We start from the raw sequence: 24,901 nt of genomic DNA on the forward strand, positions 1-24,901 counted from the left end.
TAAGACCTGCTCTCCAAAAATGACAGCTCACATCAGCTGTGTGGTTTTTGAGGATATAAATTCTGAAAAGTTTCTGAATTTAATTTCTCATGAGGTTCTGGAAAAAATGACAGCAATTCAAATATTTGTATTTGATATAAAACATTTGAAACTTGAACATTTCTAAGCCTGGGGGAGAATAGAATAAAGAAATATTTTTCCTCCCTACCTTTAACCTGCCTGCTTAATTTTAGTTGACTTCAATAAAGATCAAGAGTTTCACAGCTGGACCTGATTCTCCAAACCGATTTTGGCAGAGATCACATCAGTGAATGCTCTGAGCTGGAATAGGTTGACAAATATGAATAAATAATAATTTCTCTACAGAAGAGCTGGAGTGCTGCTGTTGCACAGGAAGCAGCAGCAGGTTATGGGGCAGAGTTACTCATTAACACCCAGGAAAAAGATCTGTGGAGAAGCAAAGCTCCGAGGGTCTCCACTGAGCATTGCCCTGGCAGGTGCTGGAACTGGCTCTCATAAAAACCATTTCTTTCAGTAATACTTGCTGCTGAGCCTTTTCTGCTATCTGCCATGGGAGGAGAGGATGCTGCAAGCCAAATTTACATCAGCCTTGTCTTGGCTTTATCCCAGTTCCTCTAATGCAGCCTTAATGCAAAAAGATGCCTCAGTCCCCTATGAAAACCTGAATTCCCGCCAAGAAAAATACCTGGAATATCTTCTACTCACTATGCTTTCCCATTAAGAACTGCATGAGCAACATCCAAAAGTATGTTTCACTGAGAATAATATTTCTTCTCCTCCCTGGGACTGCAGCTGTAACAGAGACCCCAGCAGGGACTGCCAGAGTGCTGCTCCCACGTTTGAAGCATCTTCTCCTCTCAGGGCAGTCAGTGCCTGCTCAGCCCCTCCAGCTCTCAGGACAGCTTCTCTCCTGACTCTTGAACTGCCCCTCTTATCTTGGTTCTGTGTTTCAAACCTTTCTTATGCTAATTAAAACAAATGTCAAGCATGGGTAAAAATGCTGCAAGTCACAAAGCCAGAAGAGTCATGGATTAATTAAAAGAAAAAGGAAATCAGTGACATAGCAGGCAATGATAATGCAGAAAGTCTGTCCTTGCTTCACACTTATGTTCTTTGAATTGGTAACACCAAATTTATTAACACCATTTGGTTTCATACCTCTGAGTTCAGAAGACAGTGAAACAGGAACATGAAAAATCCCTGGAAAAGAAAAAAAGGGAGAAGGGTGAGGTCTGGCTGTGAAAACTCAAATTCAATAATGTGTTTCTCTCAGTATGTACAGAACAGGCATCAGGCAGCTGGAGCCCTATAAATATCTGAGTGCACTAAACCAGAGTGTCCCAAGTGAAACTGGAGAAACCTGCAGCATTAGGTTATTGTGGGGCTTGTCTGGAACTATTCCTGTAAAAAAAACACCTCCTAAACTTTGCTGTACTAAAGGAAAAATCTGGCTGAAAGTATGCAGAAATTCTTGTTTCATGACAACAAGAGAACTTTTTGTTTGTGGTTGCAAAGACCAAGGAGAGGGAAATGCTCTTAGGGAAATGCCAGATCAGGATTTTTCAGGTTAGAAAAGCAAGGTATTAGCACTAGGAGAATTTTTACAGCAGAATTTTGCTATCTTTGGGCTTTTAGTCCAATGCAAAGTGAGAAGGCCTCATCCTTTTCCCTCACAAAATAACTTTTCTGGCAGTTGTATTTAGCACCAAGAACCCTGTTTTACTGTTTTTGTATCCATAGTACTGTTTGTTTCCAAGACAAGAAAGGATTTACAGGAGATTTCTTTTTCTTCCTCTTTGTAACCAGTGCTTGGGAAAGAACTGTAACACGCCTATAGGGTTATGCCTGGACTGAAACGTCTCCTTAAAGCTAAGCAGATGTTTACAATTCCTCCCTGGACAGAGCTCTTTTTCTGGATTGCTGTGCCAAGGAGATGAAGGCTGAGTTTCCTGCATGCAGGAGTTCTGTACAGCACAGGGAATAGCTCCACTTTTGATCTTGCCCATAAACTTCTGTTTGCTTTCATTTAGTCTCAGTAATGAAGCCTCAAACTGGCATTGAATAATTGGCCTGGTATCTCTACTGAAGAATCCTGCCTGTGGTACACAGTGCTGGAAGAATGAATTTCATTTCATTTCTGAAGCTCAGAGCTGTCTCATTTATTTAATTATTGCTACTGGAAACAATAAGGAGTGGGATACAAGTTCTGTTCTAACAAAGACAAGCAATTGCCAGCACTCTGTGCTTAGCACAGAATTAAAAGACAGAGGAAGGAACGCTGAATAAAATGCAATAAACATAAACATCAGAAGACATTACTAATGATCCATTTAATTGGATCTCAGAAGCACTTCTGTAACCATAAATTTTCCCACCAGGTACTTACCTGTAGTGAATTAAAAACAGCAAATATATACTGAAATACTAAAGCGTGGGCATTGACAGCCAAAACACCAAAGATCCACGAGCTCCCCAAGATTGGTAAGAGAACAGCCACAGCTTTAGCTGTTAGTCTGTAGGAGAAAATGAAAATAGGAAACTGTGGTGAGACCATTAAAGAAATGTCAGCCTCCACACCAAGGAGTTTATCAATTATGTTCTTGCAGCAAGGCAGCAGGTGGAACTCTTCTTTACCATGAAATTCTTTTAATGGGAAAGATTTTAATTATTTTTTCATCTGTGAAAATACGGATAACAGAACACTGGTATCACACAGGATAAATACAGATGGTGAGTCAGGAACTGAGGGAGCAGGGACAGAGATCTGGGGGATGGTCATAAAATACTGCAGTCATATCTCCAGTTTACAGAGAAGTTTGTTAGTGGGCAGCCAAGTGCAAGGGTCAAAGAACAGTGAGCACTGCACATGCAGCTCACAGCCCACACACATTCACGGTGTGGGCACTCTGTGATCACCCAGAAAACTCATCAGTCCTCGTGGCAAGCCATTCTTGCCATCCAGGCACTGCTAACCAGAGCCTGGAGCAATTTCCCCTCCAAGGAGGAGCAGGTGAACCTTTGCACACCAGGCACATTTCCAGTGACAGCTCTCAAAGACAAACTCCTCCTCCTGGCCAGCTGAGAACAACTTTAGCAGGACAAGACAGAAAGCACAAAGAAGGGACCAGTCCCCATTTGGAACATGGGCCAAGAAGGCAGATCTAATCCCAGCTTTCAGCACTGCAAACACTTAGAGAACTCCTTTTGTAGCCCATGGGATTCATGCAGAATTATCAAATTAAGTGCTTAAAATCTCAGTTAATTCAGTCTATGGTACAATTACAGATAGAGGAGCCAAGGAGCAGAAAAGAAACAGGGGTAGTGAGAAACTAAAAGTCAGTCCCTGCTTGCTAAAACCATGTTTTTTAGAAATGATCAGATTTCTATTTAGATGGGAGCCTATGCAAGGGAAAAAGCTGTTTCAGGGAGAATAATGTCCTACTTGTGCCTTGTGCCCCTCGTACAGATTAAAGCACACATTGAGAGAAATGCACAGAGCTGCCTGACAGGAGACTGCTTGTAATTACAGCAAACACAAAACAAATGATAATTTTGTACAACACAATTAAATGAAGAAATCTTTTAATTAAACTTAGAGACAAGATGTCTTGTTCATTTCCGTGACCTGAGCACACACTTCATTATATCAACTAAAAGTGCGTCATGAAGTTTATAGAGAAATCTGGGACAGGGAAGCATCTAGATTTTTTTTTTTCTGTTCTGGTTTGGGGTTTTTTTCTGTATTGATTCATATCTCTGTATGCTCAGCCATGAATATTTCTGCACAATTCAGTCTAATTCTTCAAGGAATTTTTTGAGTCAGAAAATGAAGGAATATCTTAAAGCTTGAGGTCCTATTTAAATTTTAAAATGTATTTTAAAATATACAATTTTTAAACAACTTATACAAGTTTATTTTTGTGAATCAAATATGCTTTGGGTTGTTTTTGTTTTTTTTTTTCTCTGATAGGATTAAAGCTCCTCCCCAAACTCTAAGATAAAATGTGCTGCACTGGGGCCTGCCAGCAGAACAGCTCTTGCCATGGGCTTTGTGCAGGAGGAGCTGTGAAATGCCACTGAGCACTCAGGAAAATGCAGTGTGCAGGATCAGGAGCTGGGCAGGCCAGTGAACACCTGGGGATGGAGCAGGTACCCCCAGACCCCGGGAGGGTTCAGGGGTTTGAACACCTGGGGATGGAGCAGGTACCTGCAGACCCCAGGAGGGTTCAGGGGTTTGAACACCTGGGGGTGGAGCAGGTACCCCCAGAGCCCAGGAGGGTTCAGGGGTTTGAACACCTGGGGGTGGAGCAGGTACCCCCAGAGCCCAGGAGGGTTCAGGGGTTTGAACACCTGGGGATGGAGCAGGTACCCCCAGACCCCAGGAGGGTTCAGGGGTTTGAACACCTGGGGGTGGAGCAGGTACCCCCAGAGCCCAGGAGGGTTCAGGGGTTTGAACACCTGGGGGTGGAGCAGGTACCCCCAGACCCTGGGAGGGTTCAGGGGTTTGAACACCTGGGGATGGAGCAGGTACCCCCAGACCCTGGGAGGGTTCAGGGGTTTGAACACCTGGGGATGGAGCAGGTACCCCCAGACCCCAGGAGGGTTCAGGGTTTAACCCTCTGCAGCCTGAACCAGCAGGGACTGCCACACCCAGCACAGCTCCACTTGTAAAACTGCCTTCACCACAAACCACCTCGTTTTCTTTTTCTCTTTTGTTCTCACACTGCTTTCATAAAATTTTCAGTTTGGAATATAATTTTCCTCAACTATTTTGTTGCCAAAAATGTTATTGTTTCCCTTGGAGTCAGAGCATAAAAGACTTTGTCTGATTTGTAGCTGGGGGCAGAATAGTCAGGCAATTTTCAGTATTTTCAAAACCATTCTTACAGTTTGGATTTCCAGAAAGCTTTAATATTGCAAATTACTCATATAATTTTAAAAATCACATTTTAATAAAGATGGCTCTTTTTAAGCCCAAAGTTCAGCACATGTGCAGAATTCCATAACTAAAATGAAAATACAATCCAGATGTGGAATTTTCCATGCAAAAGTATTAATGTTTCATGCACACTCTTTTAGAAAAGCAGCCATGTGAAGGTGAAATTCTTTTAAGACTGAGGGTCAGCTCTGCCTATGATTCTCTTAAATCTCAGAAAGACTTTTTTGAATTTTTCCCTAGTTATTGCATAGCCTTCTATGCTTACATGTTTGGAATTTAATCCTCTGTAGGAAATTATTAATTCAAGGTGTTTATGAGCTTTACCTGCCAATCAAAGGACCCAGCTTTACAATTCTTGGAGCTTTTTTATCTTCTTCCACTTACCCCTCCCCTTCCTACCCTTATTCCATTTTAATCTTTGAACTTTAAACAAGAAAAATACTAACTGTAAAATGCTGCTTCAGAATGCCATTAAGGTAGCAAGGTTAAAAAAATCCTAGAAATACAAAAGTTAATGTTCCATTAGGTGCATTAATTCTGACACACTGCACATACTTGATTCATTTTTTTTTATTCCAGTTTTTCTTTGCTACATGAATATTTTAGTAGATTAGTTCTAGTACACTAAGATATAGAGCACAATCAAATAGATGTTTTTGGAGAAGGAAGTCTTCCCCATGCACGACTTATGCTGTGCAACCTAAAAAAAATAGTCACTAGCATCAATGGGGCTTTATATAGTCCATAAAATTGGTGACATGGAGCAATAATTCGGGCAGGGCTGTGCTTACTTTGCAGGCACTGTGGTTCAGCCCCTCCAGGACTTCATAAACCTTGCTAGAAGCTTTTTTCTTGTGCCCAAATGTGTCAGAAAACAGAACAGCCATCTACATTTCTCCTGAGTGCCCCTTCTCATGCCCTGGCCTTGGCCATTAACAGCCTGTTTCTCACATACACTTTTCAAAGCTCAGGTGTTGTTACTTTTCTGCAGTCCAACAGCGCCAAGTTTGGCGAGATGTTGTCTCTCTGCATCTATAGACACTGAAGGATCAGTCCTGGAACTAATTCATTTAGAACAAAGCAAATCCAGCACAGAATCTCCTTTCTATTGTTATATTTTGCCAAGTTTGTTTTTTTGGGGGTTTTTTTGGGGGGGTTTTTTTTTGGTTTTGTTGGTTTTTTTTTTTTGAGGTTTTGGGTTTTTTTTGGTTTTTTTTTTTTTGGTTTTTTTTTGGTTTTTTTTTTTGTTTTTTGTTTTTGGTTTTTTGGGGTTTTTTTTAGGTATATACCTGTCATTACATAGACAACTTCTGGAAAACACAAAAATACTTAAGAGTCTGATTTAATTTTTCCATCTAGAGAGTATGGAGAAGCCTGTGGGAGAGGATTAGCTGCACACAGCCTACCTGTGCATTCAGCCTGTGGTTCAGGGCTGCTCACAGCCTGCCCCAGCACCACACACCCCTTTCACTGGGGGCAGAGGCTGCTGCAGCTCCCCTCTCCAGGAGCACCTGGGCAGGGCTGGGGCAGCCTTGTGAGCTCACAAGTGCCTTGTGAGCACAGAGCCTGGGCCAGGCCCTGCGGCTGTGGCAGGTCCTGTCAGCTCAGGGGCTGCCCTGCGGGTGTGGCAGGTCCTGTCAGCTCAGGCGCTGCCCTGCGGGTGTGGCAGGTCCTGTCAGCTCAGGGGCTGCCCTGCGGGTGTGGCAGGTCCTGTCAGCTCACGGGCTGCCCTGCGGGTGTGGCAGGTCCTGTCAGCTCAGGGGCTGCCCTGCGGGTGTGGCAGGTCCTGTCAGCTCAGGCGCTGCCCTGCGGGTGTGGCAGGTCCTGTCAGCTCAAGGGCTGTCCTGCAGGTGTGGCAGGTCCTGTCAGCTCAGGGGCTGCCCTGCGGGTGTGGCAGGTCCTGTCAGCTCAGGGGCTGCCCTGCAGGTGTGGCAGGTCCTGTCAGCTCAAGGGCTGTCCTGCTCACCTGAGCACTCGTGGCTGAGCCCCTCTGGCAGAGAGCCAGAGTCCTGTTCCTTTGAAAATCCTCAATCCATTTTTCAGACACCTCTGCCGAGAACAGCATTCACTTCCATTAATTGCTAAGCTGTCCATTTAACACCCTTTCAATCTGCAGTTGAAAAGAAATGTTTTCCTTCCCTTTTCCTGTTCTTAGGGTTGAATTCTATTTCCTGAGAACTTAAACCTGCCTAATAGAGATCTTTTCCCAACCAAATTTCTTCCACTGGCTTTTTTTTTTTTCCAGTTGCTTTTGTTTCAGCACTCACTTTAGGACAGGATTTTGAAATCTTCTGTGTGTCTTGCTGGGTGACAGGCTGTTAGGCAGCATTTTAACCCAGCTGAAATCACTCAGCAGGGGAAGGGAGGTTTTCTGAGCTGGATAATTACCTTAGCTGTACTGCAGCCCCTGTGTGCAAGAAGCACAGGCTTCAGCACCTCTGAGATGTATTTCCATTACCAGCACCATCTGAAATCATGGCACAGTTCCTGACGTTACCAGGGACACGTTCCCAAGAGCACAGCTGGCCCTTCCAGTGTGTGGCATTTGCAGTTGGTGTGGAACAGCTCCACTCAGCTGTGGTGCCTCCCCTTCCTCAGTTCCTCTCTGCCCTGCTCTGCCCCTGCCCTGAGCACGCTGTCCATATTTACACCAGTGCAGAACGACCACACTGACACCTTACAGGAGAGAAATTTCACTGCTGGCAGAAAGAAAACTTTATTACTTCTGTGAAGGGGACCCCTAATTCACAAATCAATTTTATTGGTTCTATATGGAGCACTAATCCTTTTAAGACTTCTGACATCCACTTTTCTGTCATGATGCCTGCTAAAGTAAGAACTAAATTCAGACCCATAAGCCAAGATTATATAATCATTGGAGGAAAGACTGTCTAAAAAAAAGCAAAATTCCCTCACCACAACTCACAGGACAAGACAGGTCTTTTAACTGAAGTTTCTCTCTTGTTTCTTGAGCTCCTCTCTAGTCACTTCCAGCAGTACACTTTGTGTTTTGTATAAAAATAAATAAATCCCCAAAGCCATGACTATCATTTCAGACTCGTGGCTGAAAAAAAATTAATTTAATTGCAGTTTCCTGTTTGTTACAAGTAGTGTTTATTCACTCCTAAGCTGGAAGTTGGAGAGATGCTGGGAAACCACGTGTAGCAATTCTGACTGTGAATGAAAGTGATTTTCACACAGAGCCCTGTCTCCTGAGCTGGCTGTGCTGGCTGCTGGCCCTGCTGAGCCCTGAGGAGCACAGCCCCAGGAGCTCTGTGCTGCTCACTGGGCTTCCCACAGCTCCTTCCTTACTCCGAGGAGCAAAACCAAGAGCTGCAGGTGCTGAGCTGCCACCAACACGGAAAGCACAAAGGGAACAATAATGGTGACAGCTCATCTATTTGATGGAACTAGGCAGCAAATGGCAGAAAAACCACAGAACAATCTTCAGGGCTGATGAAGAGCCACTGAGTCCATTTGGGATCCAGAGGAATGAGCTCCCTCGCACTCTGCAAAGAAAAAAAATCTCTTTATTTGGAGAAATGCCCTGGGGGTGCTGGAGCTGCTCAGCAGAGCGGCCAAAGCTCAGCCTCAGAGCCAAATCCCTCAGCCCCCTTCCAGCCTAGCAACCAATTTACTGCCACACTGTGGAGGTGGCATCAGAGCAGGGCTGGGGGCATTCCACTAAATGAAATTCAGCTCTGGACGCTGTCAGACGTCTTTCTTCATCTAGTGGGTAGAACTTTCATCCTAAAAGGACACACATGGATTTTACTTCTGCTCCTGACTCCAAGCAGCAGCTCATGAATTCCTGCAAATATACATGTACCACCTCCTCCTCCTCCTCCTCCTCCTCTTTGTCCTGGCTGCTGGCACAAGGAATCTACTTTAATCTGCACATACACAGTTGCTTACCTAATCTTGGGTGATTTCTAAGCAGAACTATAGCAAATTAAAGGGAAGAAAAAAGACAAAACTAATAACTGCAGAGGCCATTTCCCATTTCCCAAATGTTATTTGCACTTTCAAAATAATGGTGTGAATCTGACTAAGAACCATTTACAGTCACTTCAGATCATTGCTTTCTTGTGGGTGTCATTTATAACCCAGGAAGAGGCTGCTAAATGAAAGCATTGTAGCTACAGGAAAAAATAATTCTAGGCTGCAACAGCAAATAAATTCAGATTGATTTTTATCACATGAGTGGGAAGGGAGGTGGAATTGTTCCTTTTCTCAGTGTTTAACAGTCTGCCCTCTCACTACGGACCCTCACAAGAAGGCAGATGTTGCCAAAGCAGCCTCACCTCTCACATGCCTTCCCAAAAGTCTCAAACTACCTTTAGGAGACACAGCATTTGCCCAGGACACTGGAGGCCTGGGCTCAAATCAGCTTTTGCCCAAGGGATTGCACTTTCCATTTTTGCAGAAAAGCGTTTTGACTCCCTGCTTGATGCTCATTCTTGCCTGTTGAACCTGTCCCACAATTATATATTGAATAATTAAATATTGTCTGGCTCAGAGAGAGAAGGTGAGCTCCACAGATTAGTCACAAGGCACTCTCTGAGAGAGGAGAGTCTTACCTAATCCTTGCTTTATTAATATTGCTGAATTTATATTAAATATTCAGTAGAGCAGAGACTGAAACTCAAGTCTCACTTCAAATCCCCATCAAGCCAGACAAAATTAAGGCCATGACCAGAAATGGAGCTACCTCAGGAATTTTAATACTGAGAAGGCAACTCCAGGGGCTGCAGCACTGACTTCAGCATCTATCCAGGGATTTAGGAATCCCTGTCTTGCTAAGGCTTTCCACAGATCAAGTCCCTTGTCACCTCCATTGCTTCCTAAAAATGAAAAAAAAAAAAAAAAAAAAAAAAAAACTTCCCAAAAAATAAGTAGTGAACCAAAACATGTCCTTCTCCTTGTCTTTAGTGCAAGTTATTAAAAACAAATATGAAGAATTAAAACATAATGTCACTACAAACTGAGTTTTAGGAGTTTGTGATTTCCCCAGGAAAACAGAACTGCAGGGGGTTTTTACCATTCTTTTTCTACAATTCCTTTCTCCAACATTATTTGATACTAATTCTCTCATTGCACTGCTGTTGAGACAGCATTCTCTGCTTGTCAATCCCCAAGCCCAAGGTAAGAGCTAATTTTCCACTGAGCTTTGCCATTAAGTCATCAAAGAAAATGAGAGTTATTCTCCCAGCAGAAGAGGGTTCCACAGGCAGTCAAGGGTGCTGATAAATGGGTGAGGATGGGGAGGGCTGGGACCTGCCCTGGAACCTCTGCACAGCCACTGCTGCCTGCTCTCCTTGCCGAGGGACACCAGAGGCTGCTCTGCTCTCAGAGCATCACCACCACTGCAGGGGCTGGCCTCCTGCCCTGCCTGCCTGCCTGCACCTTTGTGTTCTGATCCTCAGAGCACCGCGTGTCTCTGGGCTCCTTCCTGCTCTGCCTCTCCTGGAGCATCACTTGAGCCTCGGGACGAGCCCCGGTGGCACAGAACGAGTTTTCTCTTTTCCATGGCAACTGCTAAAGGAGCATGCAGGACAAATGTCCCCTGTCAGGGAGGCACTTCAGGTCACGGTGAGCAGAGACACAGTCCTGGAGCATAAATTCACAATCACTGGTGCATTTCTTTAACAGCCAGGTAGGCAGAATGGGCAGGCTCTTCGTTTCAGTCACAGGTTACACTTTTTGGAAATTCAAAAAATGTGGCTGCTGAAAATGCATGAAACTCCAGAAATGGATGACAGAACAAATTTCCCAGGAGTGCTTGTTGATGACCATGGCCAGAAGCCAAAATAATTAAATTCTTAGAAAATCATGTGGAAAATGAAAGCAGTTTAAAAGGAAAAGAACTGGCCCTGATCCTTACAATAGTGAAGATTTATTTCTTTCTTGAACATAAATGTTCACTTGCCTATTTCCCACAGTGTTTGGCTCTTTCCTAAAAGATTCTGGAGTTACTTTGTAGAGCTAAGAGTGGGGGGAAAAGAGACAAGAAAATATTACCCACTTCCATTAGAGGTTTTCTTTAATAGCTTCTCAAAAGCAAATTGACAAGAAAGTCTGGAGGGATTCCTTTGGGTTTTTAAAAGAAAATAAATTACAATTTTCTAATGGGTAAGTCTTTTGGGTTTTGTTTTTTTTTTTTGGGGGGGGGGGGTTCTTAACATACCATGCTATTATTAGGGGCCAGTTTGTCTCCAAAGCTAAGACAAAAAAGCAACACTGTTCTCACAACCAGACAACAAAAACTAAGGAGGAGGTTTGGGTTTCATGGATATCCAGTTTGGCATGAGCAAGCCCTGGGCTGAAGAGGTAATGGTATTAGTTCTGTCTCTAGGTCAAAGATATCAAATAATTGATAAATATGGTTGTAAAGTCAATAGGAGCAGGAGGATAATCCAGCCTTGCTGCTCTGGGCACTCTGCCTGTGTGGAACTGGTGTGACCCTTCAGATTCCTCCCCCAGCACAGAACTGGTGCCGTGGGCTCAGCCTGGGAGGAGGCATTGCTCGTGGCAGCTCATTCCCAAATCCTCCTCACCTGTCTCAAGGACAAGGAAACACAAACGTCTCCAGGGGCCAAATGCTGCCTGTGGGGGAGCAGGCTGGATGTGATCTACTCTTCTTTCTACACCTGCTTAGGTCTTCCACGTCTCCATTGTTCCATCCTTTTTCTGAGCTCCCAGCACAGGACCTCTCCCGTCTCATGACAGCACTCTGTGCACTGTCCCGAGGCAAGCTGTCAGTGCCAGGCAGGAATCTGCATCAGCCCAGCCCTTCCTGCTATTGGCTACATGTCTGCAAGTCATCTTGAAACAATACTCTGAAAATTAGTCTTACTGCGCTGTTTACAGCCATCTCAATCTTCTTTAAAGCTATTCTATCATGTGGTGAAAGTGTCTGTTTTCCTGCAGTAAACTGAGCTGGCAGAGCCACTGCTAATAAAGAGGGGTTGCCAAATGCCAGGAGCCGTGGAAAGGGCCCCGTGGCGTTCCCTTCTCCTCCCAGAGCAGGAGCTGTGCAGGAAGCACTGCCACGACTGCAGCCCTGATGGGAAAGGGCACAGCTTGCTCGGGAAGGGCACACAGGGAGGAGAAAGGGTGCACCAGAAACACAGACCCGCTCAGAGAGAGAGAAAACACCAGCAGGCAGACTTCCACAAACCTCTGGGCCAGAAGAAAGCAAAGGAAGCAGAAGAGTGTGGCAGTGCACATCTCTTTTGCCTTGCCAGACCAGGAGGATGAAGTGCAAGGGGTCTTTCTTCCCTAAAAATGTTGAGATTTGTCCAAAGCACAGGATTGCAGAGAGCTAGCTTCATTTAATTAATTATAACTATAATGAAACACAGTTTATAGACCTGTTTTTTGGACTTACAAAGCTACAGTCAGTGATAAAAATCCATTATGATTAATTTTGTTTTCCCTGCTCTGGGATGTCAAACCAGGCACACAATATGCTAAAAATATGAAGTAGCCCCTACCCTGTGCTCCATGTATCGTGTTGGGGTTTGAGCTATCAAGAAAAATGTGGTTTTTGGAAAGACTGGAGGTAAGCATCAAAAACTATCAATAATCTAGAAAACATGGCCTGTCAAAAATGGCCAAGACTCCAATTCCTTCTGTTTCAAACTGTCCTTGAAGAAACATCAACTTTTCAAGAGAAAAAAAAAAAAGCTTCCGAGCCAGTACCTGAAGAGACTCCAAACTCCATCAGCAGAGGCTTTTACCAGTAAATGTGATTGTGTTCTACACACATTCCAAAATTGTCAGAGACAATTACACAGCCATTTACCACTCCTGAGCTGACAAGTGGCAACAAACTGCACAGCTGGGTAGTTCTGTAGCCCTGGAAGACCCAGAGAAAGCAGCCTTCTCTAGGAATTTGTAGTTTGGCAAATATTTCTGGCTTTTAACTTGAAGACAGTGGGACCCGTATTTTAATTGAGGATGGCAGAGTAACAATCACGTCAAATAATGAGGACAATTTTTGAGGAACAGCATTCACCCCCTGAGGAGCTGAATTCTGAGGATGATCTCCTGACCCCGACAGTCTCAGTGACCCTTAATTACGCAACGCTATCAGCAGAACAATCTTCTCCCGTTTCCATGGCAACGGCAGCACCAACAGCAAAGGACCAAGGTCAGGCTGAGCAGAGAAGTCATTTTCTGTGCAGTGGCTCATGTGAGCTTTAGCTGCAGCAGCGGCAGATAAATCGCTGTATCCATCCCTGCCTGGCCTCCTGTCTCAGACGGACACACCAGGAGCAGAGAAACAGGATGCAAGGCTGCTGCAGCCCCTTGCCTTTACTGTGTACCTGAAGAGAGCACCTCAAAGTTTAAAAGCATTTTTGATACTAAGAGAGGACATTTTCTTTATTGCAATTACCTGTGTTTTCCATTTATTTTATTTTCAGAGTGCTTCATTGGGAAAATATGTAAACCACACAGCTCAGAGCTGTGTCACACTGGGCAGTGATTTACAGGCTGCCCAGAGCGCTGCACAAGGCACATGCTTAAATAACATTCATATTCTGCAATGGCACAACTGTAATATTTGTTCTTATTATTCTGCATAAAGCTGACACAGAGTTGCAGGATTATAAATTGGAGCCAAGGGTGTAAATGAAGCAGTTCAAGCAAACTCTTGAGGTTATTGCTGTTCACAGGGAATTGTCCCATTTTGTGATGAACGGGCAGCGTTTAATTGTTGCTCTGGAGCCAGGCATCAAGCTGTGACTCACAGCCTCGTCCTCCCACCAGCACTTTCATGGCTTAAAATCTGATATTAAAAGATGGAAAACTACATCCAGCTAGGACATTTTAAAAACAAGTTAATGTGAGCTTCAAAGCTATAGATTTTTAAAACCTGAAAGTTTCTGTTGCTATAATTCTAGTAGCAAAGGAGACAAGCTGTCCTTTAGATAACTTTGGCAGCAGGGAGGGGGACAGTGGAGTGACAGCACCATGAGCTGTTCCCCGATGTCTCAATGCCATATTGTTACCAACAGCCTTGACCTGACTCCTCTCTACCTGGCACCTCGTGTGCCACGAAGGACTCATCAGGAGTGAAACAACCTTAGGCATGGGGCCAGCAGAGATTTTGTTCTCATTAAATGCTGTGTAAATCCTGGTTTGTCTCAAGGAGATGAGATCTGAGCCCCCAGGCTCCTGCAGAGAACAGATTACACCTGCAGCCACTGCCCTTGGAGTCTGGCAGGGACTGGTAGGTTGGAGTCAAGAAATTGATCCAGCCATAGGTCAATAAGTACAACACAAGCTTCTTGACATTCCCATCTAGACAAGATGATAAATGGCTGGAGGGTGGCTTGGTATGACCCCTTCTCTCATACCCTACACCTCCAGCACTGATTCTGTTGTGCTCACAGCAAGGTTTCATCACAGGGATTTCACTAGCAGGTTTTAATAAACCTTATTCTATCCTGACATTCACATGTGAAAGTAAACATGACTAAGCACCTCTAATAAAAATTGTTTTCTCTTTATACTCAGAAAAACCAGCACCTCTTAACGATGAAGTTTCCCCTGTACATTTGGTACCCATCTGCTTAGCCTTGCTGCCCTTCCTAACACAGAAAGGAACAGGCACAAGTATCAGAGCTGCTTGTTGCTTTGGAGACAGTATCAACAGGCCCTGGAGCAGCAAATCCTGCTTGAGGAGCAGTGACAGACAGAAAACTGTCCCTGAAGGACAGTTCTGGCTCAGAAGGAGACAACCAAGAAAAAAATCAAGCTGTGGAAGGGCTCACAGTGCCACATGACCCAGCTCAGACAGGGCTGGCTGTCACTCCTGGCAGCAGAATTAGCCCTGACAGGCAGGGGTAGCACCACTTGTGAAAGCTGTTCAAAGGCAGCAGCTCCCCAGGTCATCAGACCCATTGCTTTGCAACTCCCCTCCCACTACAGGAAGCTTAAAGATATTTGATTTTTTTCATCAGTTTAAGCCTGTTACTATTTGTCCCTGTTTGTCTCCTTCTTGCAGAGTAGCCTCCTCTCTGCAGCTATGCTTTACATCCTTTTTAATCTTTTAATACTCCTCCCAAAATGTGCCTGAAATGCGCCTGAACAATCACAGCATGGCCTGGAGCCTTTCTGCAGTGCTGTGACTCTCAGCATCTGCAGTGAAGAAAGCACTCCTGTTGCTGTCATTATGGCCTCTAAAAGATTAGCACTTCCTCATTAATACCCTCATTGGCAACATTCAAAACCATGTTATTTTTAGTTTAAAACCCTGAGTCTAATAAGGAGACACCCAAACTGTATTTGTATTTGTCATATTCAATGAGCCAAAAATTTAATTAGGTTGAAGACATTATCATTGGGAGTAGCACTTCAGCTCACTAGTTGTTACTGCTTAATACTTTCATTTTAATTATTTCCTTTGTTGCCAGTCAACTCTCTCCTCCTTCCAACAGTTTCTAGGGGGTGCATCAGTCATGCTGTTTGAAGCCATGTTCAGTGAACACGATTCCTTACACACAGTGAGAAAAGGTGAAGAAAAGGGCCTGCTGAAAGCAGATTTGGCCTGTCACACTGCTCTGTCTAATGGATGGCTCTCCTTCAGCAAACGGAAAAAGCTCTTTTCATTAGGGCACACAAAAGCAGGTGCTCCCTGTCTCTGAGGGCTGCCTGCAAACATCTGCCACCCAGAAAAGCACAGAAAGGATTTTCTAGTGCTGTGGATTTTGGATCCCTGTAGACTTTCAGAAGAGTTCACAGATTGTAACTTGCTCCTCACCTTCCTTGTGGAAGGAGATTAAAGATCAAAAAAAGAAAAAAATCTCTAATGGCATCCCAAAGAGGTGGAATTTAGTTGTGGAGGAGATTATGGTATCGCTTGGGCAGGAGAGCTCTCGTGAGAGCTTTGAGCAATGCCGTGACTGACAAGTACATTCTGTGAAAATAACAGCTGGGAATAATCCTTAGAACGAGGAGTCTTTGGGCACCAAATGACTCCAGACAGGAATGGGATCACAAGAACAAAATGCAGCAAATCACAGGAGCTCGAGGAGCCACAGCTGATGTTAAAGCACCCAAGTTATCAGCACTGACTCGCAGGATTTGCATCCCAGGCAGAAGGTGCCTGGGCTGAAGGGCTGGGGAGTGTTTATAAACAAAGCAAAATGCCGGGGCAGAGCCGTGGATCCGTGATTAAATGCATGAGCAGCTTGCCACAGCAGCCCGGTGCTGCAGGGGTGTAATGGATGGCTTTGCAAAGTGCTCTGGAAGGGCCAATTCCTGGTGAGACCCGCAGGTGTGAGCAGCACCTGAGCTGCTGCAGGACTGCCCTCCTGGATCTGCACCTGCCAGAGGGAAATGCCTCCTGTACATTGCCCGAACAGCCACAGTAAGGATCAGATCTGCATTGAAGCTACACGCTCCATCTTCAGCTTCATGTGCAGGGGCTTGTGATCTATTAAAAAATGCAGATGGAGCTGGCACAGCAGCTGACATGACTTACTCGCTGTGCTGGGGTTTTCCTGAAGCCTTGTTTTGCTCCCATTCACTACAGCTACTGCCATTTTTTCCAATTTTCAATCATTAATTTAACTAAGCAGAAAATATATTTTTCCAATGGAAAACTGTTTTACTGTTTCACTGAGTTTGAGGGATGAAGAAAATAATGAAAGGAAAGAAAGAATAGGGTAAAAAGCTAAGACATATTTCTGATTTTGCTGTAATTGCTTTCTCCATGGATGATTATGATAGCTATCACTTTCGGTTCACTGAGTAAAGCGTACAGTTTATAAAAAAGACAGAGATTTTTCCAACTCATTGGACCATTTCAGAGCAAGCGGTGAGAATGTATTTAATAAGAGTTGGAATTGGCAGTCTATTTAAGAGAAGTTAATGAAACTGTCTCTTCTGGACAACAGAACACAGAAGTGAGCTGGCTGGGAAATCACAGGGGGGTGGCTAAATGTGGTGAGTGCTTCTAAACTAAAACCACTACTCCTGCAACTGAGACAAGCTGGGCATCCTTCCTCTGCTACAATTAATATCTGTCAGTGCCAAACAGAGCTTTGAGAATTCTTTGTGTTCTACTTTAACCCTTCCAGTCGAGGGAACTCAGGTAGTCAAATTATGACCTGTGCTAAATGTAATCAGGCAAGAGTTGGCCCCATGGGGAAGGAAATGTGCACTTTTCTAACACTGTCACATCGGGGACCTCTTCTCACTGCTACAGAGAAGTCACTTGCCATGCAAAAAGCAATGGGACTTTGACAGGGTGGGGCAGTAAGCAAAAAAAAAAAAACTTCTTTAGGCCCTTATATGTCAATGGATGTGCTGAATAGAGTTAAATCTTTAGATGCAGCAGAAATAAGTCAGAAAAAGAGTTCAAATGGTTCATAACTCAGAAATGTAATCATGTGCCTTTTCAAGCACATGAGCAATTCCATTAAACTAATCTGCTTTAATTGCATTAAGCTTAGACAGACTACTCGTATGCTTAAACTCAAACATATGATTAGTTATGTCCCTAAAAAAAAAAGAATGGATAATTCAAACAAATGCTGTATGTATGCATTTAAATAGTTCAAGGCATTAGATTCAGCATTCTATAAACTAAAACATTTAAATTAGCTCTTTGGCAGAAAATCTCTTCCCTGGATGCAAAACATTCTCATTAAGCCACAACTGAATTATTGCCCAAAATTATTTTGCTGAGAATCAATAGCTAATCCTCTGATAAAAGGTTCAAGAATAATCAATGACAACTAAAGGAAAAGTTCATATTCTATATGTGCTTGATATGCTTCAAAAACAATACAAAAATCATGATCTTAAGTAAATTCAAGTAATAAATAGGAGATGATAATAATTCTTTGCTCAGCTCTTTCCAGTAAACTGGTGTTGCAGAATTAAAGTTTCAGACACTAAAAAATTAGCTATTTTCACACACATAGGAAAATTACTACAGTGACCAAGTACTATTCAGACTGTCACAGGAGTCTATTATGCTTTAATTAGTGTCTCTGATCATAGACTGTTTAATTGTATTCATTTTGTCTTAAATTATTGGGTATGTTGCAGTTTTTGTATCATAAAAGCTTGGTCTTTTATGTTGCTTCTTAAATTCATTTTAGGGGCACTATTTTTATTTACTTTAAACAAACAAATGAGCACACCAGTGGCAGTGAAGGCAGAACAAGATGTTGAGCAGGATGTTCTCTGATGTCTCCTCTGTGACAAGCAACATCTGAACCTGAGGACTGCACTTTGTTCTGGGGGAAATGCAAATGGAGAAGATGAATAATAAATTAATTTTAGGACACTAAAAGGAATTTTGTTCACGATTTTCTTTTCTGTTTTGGCTTTTAAACCTGAGCTTTGCCAGCTGCTGCCATCACAGCAGAGCACTGGCTCACCCTGGTGCACATTCTGCAGTCACGTTTGAGTCAGCATTTGAGAGGACCTGCTGCCATATGGAAAATCAGGAACAATTACTCTAAATAATTACATCAGTTTATTGCTGCTTGTTGCCAAGAGAAACAAGCCTTGTTGGTAATATCCACTTGCATTGCCAAGTAACTTAATTTTTCAGAAAGTAAACATGCTCCAGCACCAGCTCTTCTCTAGCAATAAACACCCTTTCTAACTGATGCCATCATGACTCAAAGTGTGTTTGTTGTCAGGATTTCCTGAGGTGATCTCTGCTCAGGTGTGGGTGAGTCACCACACCTGGCTTGATGCATGCAGAGATGGTGTCTGAGCACAGCCTGGGCTTCCCTCTGCCACTGGGGAGAAATCAGAGCTTTTGGGGCAAGTGAGGAGAGCATTTAACAGGGGACATCAGCTGCAGGAGCCGTGCAGCAAGGACCAGGAGTCCAGTGGACGTGGGGTCAGCTTGACTGAGCTCAGGAGTTTAGGGGAGACAGAGCCAGGGCAGGTCCTCTCCCATCCTGCTGCCAGCAGCAGTGGAATTTGTCCTTGTCACTGTGATTAAAGCTTTCCTTTGGCAGCAGAGCCTGGCCAGAGGCGAGCCTGAGGAGGAGCCTGTTCTGTGAAACCTGCAGGCTGGCATTTTTGGATTAGAGCAGCTGCTTGGGTTTGAACTTGGAAACATCCACAAGTGTGAGGCCACCCAGCCAGGTGCTTACAGACTGAAGTGAGTGCTGGCCCGAGCCACCAGGGAAAGAGGTGGCACTGGCACCTCCTTGTGCTCCTGCCACAGCCACTTTGGCCAGTGCTGCCAGCCCTTGAGCTCATTGTCAGTGCAGGTGTGACCTGCTGGGAACTGTCCAGCCTGCTGTCCCTGCTGTCACAGCAGCTCGCTGCGCTGCCTGCCTACATCTCATCCCAGCTTGAAAACACAGCACTGAAATCCCTCTTCCTTTCTGCCTCGGCTTTGGTGGACTGAGCAGGCTTCCCTCCAGAGCTCCTTGCCCTGCAGCTCCCATTTCCTGCCCTTGGCTGTCTGGAACCACAAACCCAGCTCTGAAGGAGCCGCCTCTCCTCACGTCCCGCTTGGCTGCTGCCAACAGCACGATGGGTGCCAAAGCTCTCCTGCCTCACCAAATCACACCGTGCCACTTTTATCCAGCTCTGGCTTGTGAGAAGGCTTGAGAAACTCCTCCTGACACAGCCCAGTTCTACCCACAGCGATATCCAGGAGGTGCAGGAGTCAGGGATGCCTGGCAGCCCCTTTATTTGGGGATCACGGTACACAAAGCATTCTGCAGCCTTCGGGGATTCCTCCCTAGGCCAGCTTAACTTGTTGATCCAAAAACCACCCTGCAGTCCTTCCTCACAGAACCTGTAGAGCCTTTCTGCTTTTCTGCTCTCTGTGTTTGTCACTGATTTGTTCTGCTGTGCACATCCACCCTCCCGGGTTAACAACCTGTAATCAGCTCCCAGGAGCCTGTAATGCTCGGAGCCGTGGGGATTTCACACCATGAAACACTTCCCGTGCACCTGTCAGATCACAGCCCTGCTCTGCTTTCTTCTCTTATTTCTTGGAAAATACACACAAGAATTTCATGCTAGACATATAAACTCAGTGCTACAAAGGCTTTATAATTATCTTTTTTTCCAATAGACCAGCTACTTTCTCCATGACATCCTCTGTACATAAAACTCTAATTCATCATGCCTCACTGCTATGTTAAATCAGGGTATAAACACTTCCCAGGATCTGATTTGAACATGTATTTATGTTCTTCTCATTTCAAACTTCCTTTGAGGACCCACTTCTGTAATGATATGTACAGAAGAACTATTCTCTATATTCTGTTTACCTTCTATTGTATTTTCTTGACTTAATTTATTTCTGTGAGGAAAGCTGTTTTATCAGAGCATATTTCCACTTAATCACTTAATGGCTCAAGTTTTCAGATGTATCAGCCCTCTGATAATAATTTTTTCTCCACTTTTCTCCCTGTAACTTGTTAGGTCAAGTCCTGAAACTGTAATGTGAAAATGACTTGGCACAAAGAGCACCTCTCAGCCAGGGTACCTGGAGAAGTCTCATTTTCAGTTAAAGTTATCCCATTCCAAATCTACAGCTGATAATACCTGGGCTAAGAACATATGCTCCTCATTAAAGGCATTACATCTTATTCCTCGATCAATCATTCATAAATCAATTTACTTACGTGCACACACACAGTTCTTTTAAAAAATAATGTGTTAGTGTGCAGGGCACAGTGTGTATTGAATCCACTCCTTGCAATAGAGTAAAATATCCAAGTACATGGAGCAATCTCTGTAGCTCCTCTTGTACTTATGGAGATGTGTCTTTGTCTTCATGCTTCTAATAGTGCAGAAAACCTGGCATTGACAATATACAGTTATTTGCTTCCTAAATTTCTATACTTCCCTTGTATCTCTGAAGGTCACAGGAACTCAGCCAAACCTGAAACAGTCATTTTAATTCCCAGGCTTCTCATTTCACTACAGTATAATTATCTTATTGATTTTTGTGTAGACTTATTTACTGTTTTTCTTTTCCTGTTGGATAAGTGTATAATAAGTAAACTAACTTCAATTAGGTAACTGTCACCAATATTTAAATCTTAATGACAATTTCAAAATTACATAAGTAATCCAAGCATAAAAATTATTCTTTATGATAACATTTCAGAAAAGTGGCACCAAATCCTTATCATACAATAACCTGTGCCTCAGAAACATTAAACATGAACCATCATCGCATTTTTCTTCTAAGTTCCATATTCTTTTATTTATATATACAGTGTCATTTCTCTATTTGGACTAAAGCTTCCTTAGGAGATACAAAATGGAATATTCAACATCTTAATTTAGCTTTGATATATTAAATGACCTTCTTAGCCACACACACACCCCTGCATATATATATATATATATATATATATATATTTCAGAAACCAGAATTTGTCCTTGTATATTCAGAGGTAGCTTTGTGTGCGCCTTACATTTCCCCTCCAGACTTGCTGGTGCTATTTTAAAGATGACTCACTCTCAGAGGCCACCACCCCAAGAGGCTCAAGGCACTATGATATAAAGTCTGCTTGAATTTAGGCACACATTTAAATCCAGTGTAAGTCTATGTGCTTTGTAATGTCAAGAGAGTCTTAAAGATAAGCATGTGCCTAAATATTATACTGAACTGAGGCTGGAAACAAGGTCTGGCCGCAGAAGGAGCAGAAGAGTTGCAATAACCCACTACAGATTAATGATGCTCTGTGAAATTCAGCTCTTGACTATAGCAGGAAGAGGAAAGTCTCCCTTAGCAAAAGGGAAAATAATGAATCAGCAAATGCTGGAGACTGTAATAGGCAGGGAAACACTTCAGCTCCTGCTGAACCACAGATTTCACCCTGTGCAGCATGCAGCTTTAATAAATATAGGTTAACTGGCTGCATTCAAGAGGAGGATACCTTTAACAGTATTTGCTTTTACTGAAGAGAAACACTGTCAGTGTTCTGGGAGCAGCCCATGGTGAAACACTGCTTGTGGGAGATTGTTGTTATAAATTCAATGAGAAAAACTTACTTGAAGGCATTAGCATCTCCATGGACCTTGTAGCTGTCTGCACTGATTCTGGAGATGACTCGTGTGACAGCAATGAGAATGCCAATGTTGACCTGGAGGAGGAGGAGGAACAAGCCTTGGTCAGGAAAGCAAGTTGTGGCTGAGTCCGAGGAGCAGGCTGCCCTGGGAGGGCATTGTACAAACACAGCAGGAAACAGAAACAGAAACTTTCTGTGCTCTCTTTGTGCAGCAAGAGAGGTTTCCAAGGCTGGGCTGGTGTGGTTTGTCCTGTGTCAATGATTCCCACCCCCACAGCTTTTCTCCTTCCTTTAGGAGCTCCCTTGCCTGTTCAGGAAAAGCCTGGATGGGTGCATTGCCCCATGGCCAAGGTGCTCAGGATCCCCACACACAAATCAATACCCTGACTGTAAATCAATACCTGACTGTAAATCAATACCTGATTGTAAATCAATACCTGATTATAAATCAATACCCTGAATGTAAATCAATACCTGACTGTAAATCAATACCTGACTGTAAATCAGTACCCTGACTGTAAATCAGTACCCTGACTGTAAATCAATACCTGACTGTAAATGAATACCTGACTGTAAATCAATACCCTGACTGTAAATCAATACCTGCCTGTAAATGAATACCTGACTGTAAATCAATACCTGACTGTAAATCAATACCTGATTGTAAATCAATACCTGATTATAAATCAATACCCTGAATGTAAATCAATACCTGACTGTAAATCAATACCTGACTGTAAATCAGTACCCTGACTGTAAATCAGTACCCTGACTGTAAATCAATACCTGATTGTAAATGAATACCTGACTGTAAATCAATACCCTGACTGTAAATCAATACCTGACTGTAAATCAGTACCTGACTGTAAATGAATACCTGACTGTAAATCAATACCCTGACTGTAAATCAATACCTGATTGTAAATCAGTACCTGACTGTAAATGAATACCTGACTGTAAATCAATACCCTGACTGTAAATCAATACCTGATTGTAAATCAATACCTGCCTGTAAATGAATACCTGACTGTAAATCAATACCTGACTGTAAATCAGTACCCCGATTGAAAATCAATACCCTGACTGTAAATCAATACCTGACTGTAAATCAGTACCTGACTGTAAATCAGTACCCTGACTGTAAATCAATACCCTGATAGAAAATCAATACCCCGATAGAAAATCAATACCCCGACAGAGAATCCATTCCCTGGAGCTGAGGCTGGAGAGCTGCAGCCTCCCCTCCGCGAGGGCCCGTGTCTGCGCTCTCGCTGCTTTGTGCTCTGTGTGCACAGACTCTCCTGCCACACCTCGGGGGCTGCAGCTCCTGTCTCTCACCAAAGCCCGCTCACAACTTGGGTACAAGAGCATCTAAAGGAGCAATGGTAAATCTGGACTCTGCTCTTCAAAGGCCCCGCTCTTTTTGATGTCAGGTCCAGCAGAAACATCAATAAAATGAAAAGAATCCTCAACAGAAAAGTAGGAAATCTTGAAAAGACTAACACTGAAAATGTTCAACAAAAGAAAGCTTGTGCTGGAGTCACAGGTGAAGGAAGAAGGAAATCTTTATCACTTAAAGGAAATGTGGCAAAGACTGTCTTGCTGTGCAAAGACCTTGGGTTTAAAGGGGAAAAAAAAGGTAGACAATGTGAAGGTGAAATACATATTTCCCCCTTCCTGTCCAAAGTTGCACATCAGCTACAAAGTGTCAAGAACAAGGGTAGAACAAAACTATCCTGAACTACAGAACAAAAAGAAAGAGAAGACTTCAAAAAAAGTGCTGTTCCTCAGTTAAAACTCAATTATCATCCTCTACTTTGATGAGAGGGTGAATTAAAGATGTTTAAATTTGATTATAATTATTTTCTTGTGTTTTTTTTCCAAATCTTCTGACCCCTTTTTTAATTTAAGATTTCTAAGGGCAGATCATCACTTGCTGTAAAATCAGAGCATATCTGTAATAGTTCATTTTTGCCATGGCTCTTGAGTTTATCCAAAGGCTATCCTGTGGAACTGCCAGCCCCTCAATAACAAGTGTGCCTGTTGTTCAATCAGCTTTACAGAGATAAGAGGTGAAATTCAATGGTCTTGGGATCATTTTCCCTATTGCTACCAAATCATATTTTGTAAATAACCCCTGTAAATCCTTTGAGGTGGTAATGAGCATATTTGAAAAAGCCATTTCTGTGCTGTACTCAGAGCCTTGCAAACGCTCACTCGAACTGCACCACCAGGAAAATATCAATTTACAGGGGAAGCAAGAGAGGCCTGGCCACTGCAGGCCAGTGTCTCCTCCTCATTCCCTGCCTGCAGCACAGCCTCTGCTCCAGGCACACAGATGCTTTCCACAGAATCCCCTGAATTCTGCCATACCTATGGAAACACACCAAGGCAGCAGATGGCTGATAACAAACAAAGCCTTCTGCCAGAAGTTTTAACGTCTCGTGTCAAAAATTCAGGTGCTTTGTCAAGTCGGGTTTTTTTCCCCCTCGACTGAAGACACACCCCAGAGCAACTTGGGCTGATCTTAGTTTGGTTTGCAAATTAATTGCAAGGACTTTCTGTGAAGCTGCTTTAGGAGGATGATATAGAGATTATATATGTGTGTGGTGGTTTGGGGCGTGGGGGAGAGTGATCTTAAAACCTTAAGATGTAGGTAGAAGCCAAAAGACCTACATATAGAAGGAACTATTTCCTTCATCATATCCCGTGACTCAAACCCCAAGGAAAGGCATATTTGGTATGGGAGTCCATATAGGGCTGGGAGGTTCTGTGAATTACTGCCTAGAAAAGAATGTGTGAGTGTTTTTCCCCAGTCCCAGTCCCTCCACATCATTCTGGTGTAGGCTCCATGATGTCTGGATTGCCTGTGAGGCTGGGGCAGGATAAAAGTGGACTGTGTCTGCCTGGTCTC

General features: G+C 43.5%; 1 protein-coding gene across 2 annotated transcripts in view; it reads right to left on the reverse strand.

The window, feature by feature from the left end:
* The window catches only part of ADGRD1 (adhesion G protein-coupled receptor D1), a 130,183-nt gene that overhangs the window by 4,950 nt on the left and 100,332 nt on the right, over window positions 1-24,901 (reverse strand). For both annotated transcript variants that reach the window (XM_053994106.1, XM_053994105.1), the window contains 3 exons: window positions 21,971-22,062; window positions 2,408-2,534; window positions 1,180-1,221 (listed from right to left, as the gene is read on the reverse strand). In XM_053994106.1, coding sequence (XP_053850081.1) covers window positions 1,180-1,221; window positions 2,408-2,534; window positions 21,971-22,062 — 261 coding nt within the window. The remainder of the gene's footprint in view (window positions 1-1,179; window positions 1,222-2,407; window positions 2,535-21,970; window positions 22,063-24,901) is intronic.

This window comes from Vidua macroura, chromosome 18 (assembly GCF_024509145.1).
Source record: "Vidua macroura isolate BioBank_ID:100142 chromosome 18, ASM2450914v1, whole genome shotgun sequence".
NCBI classification, from domain to species: Eukaryota; Metazoa; Chordata; class Aves; order Passeriformes; family Viduidae; genus Vidua; species Vidua macroura.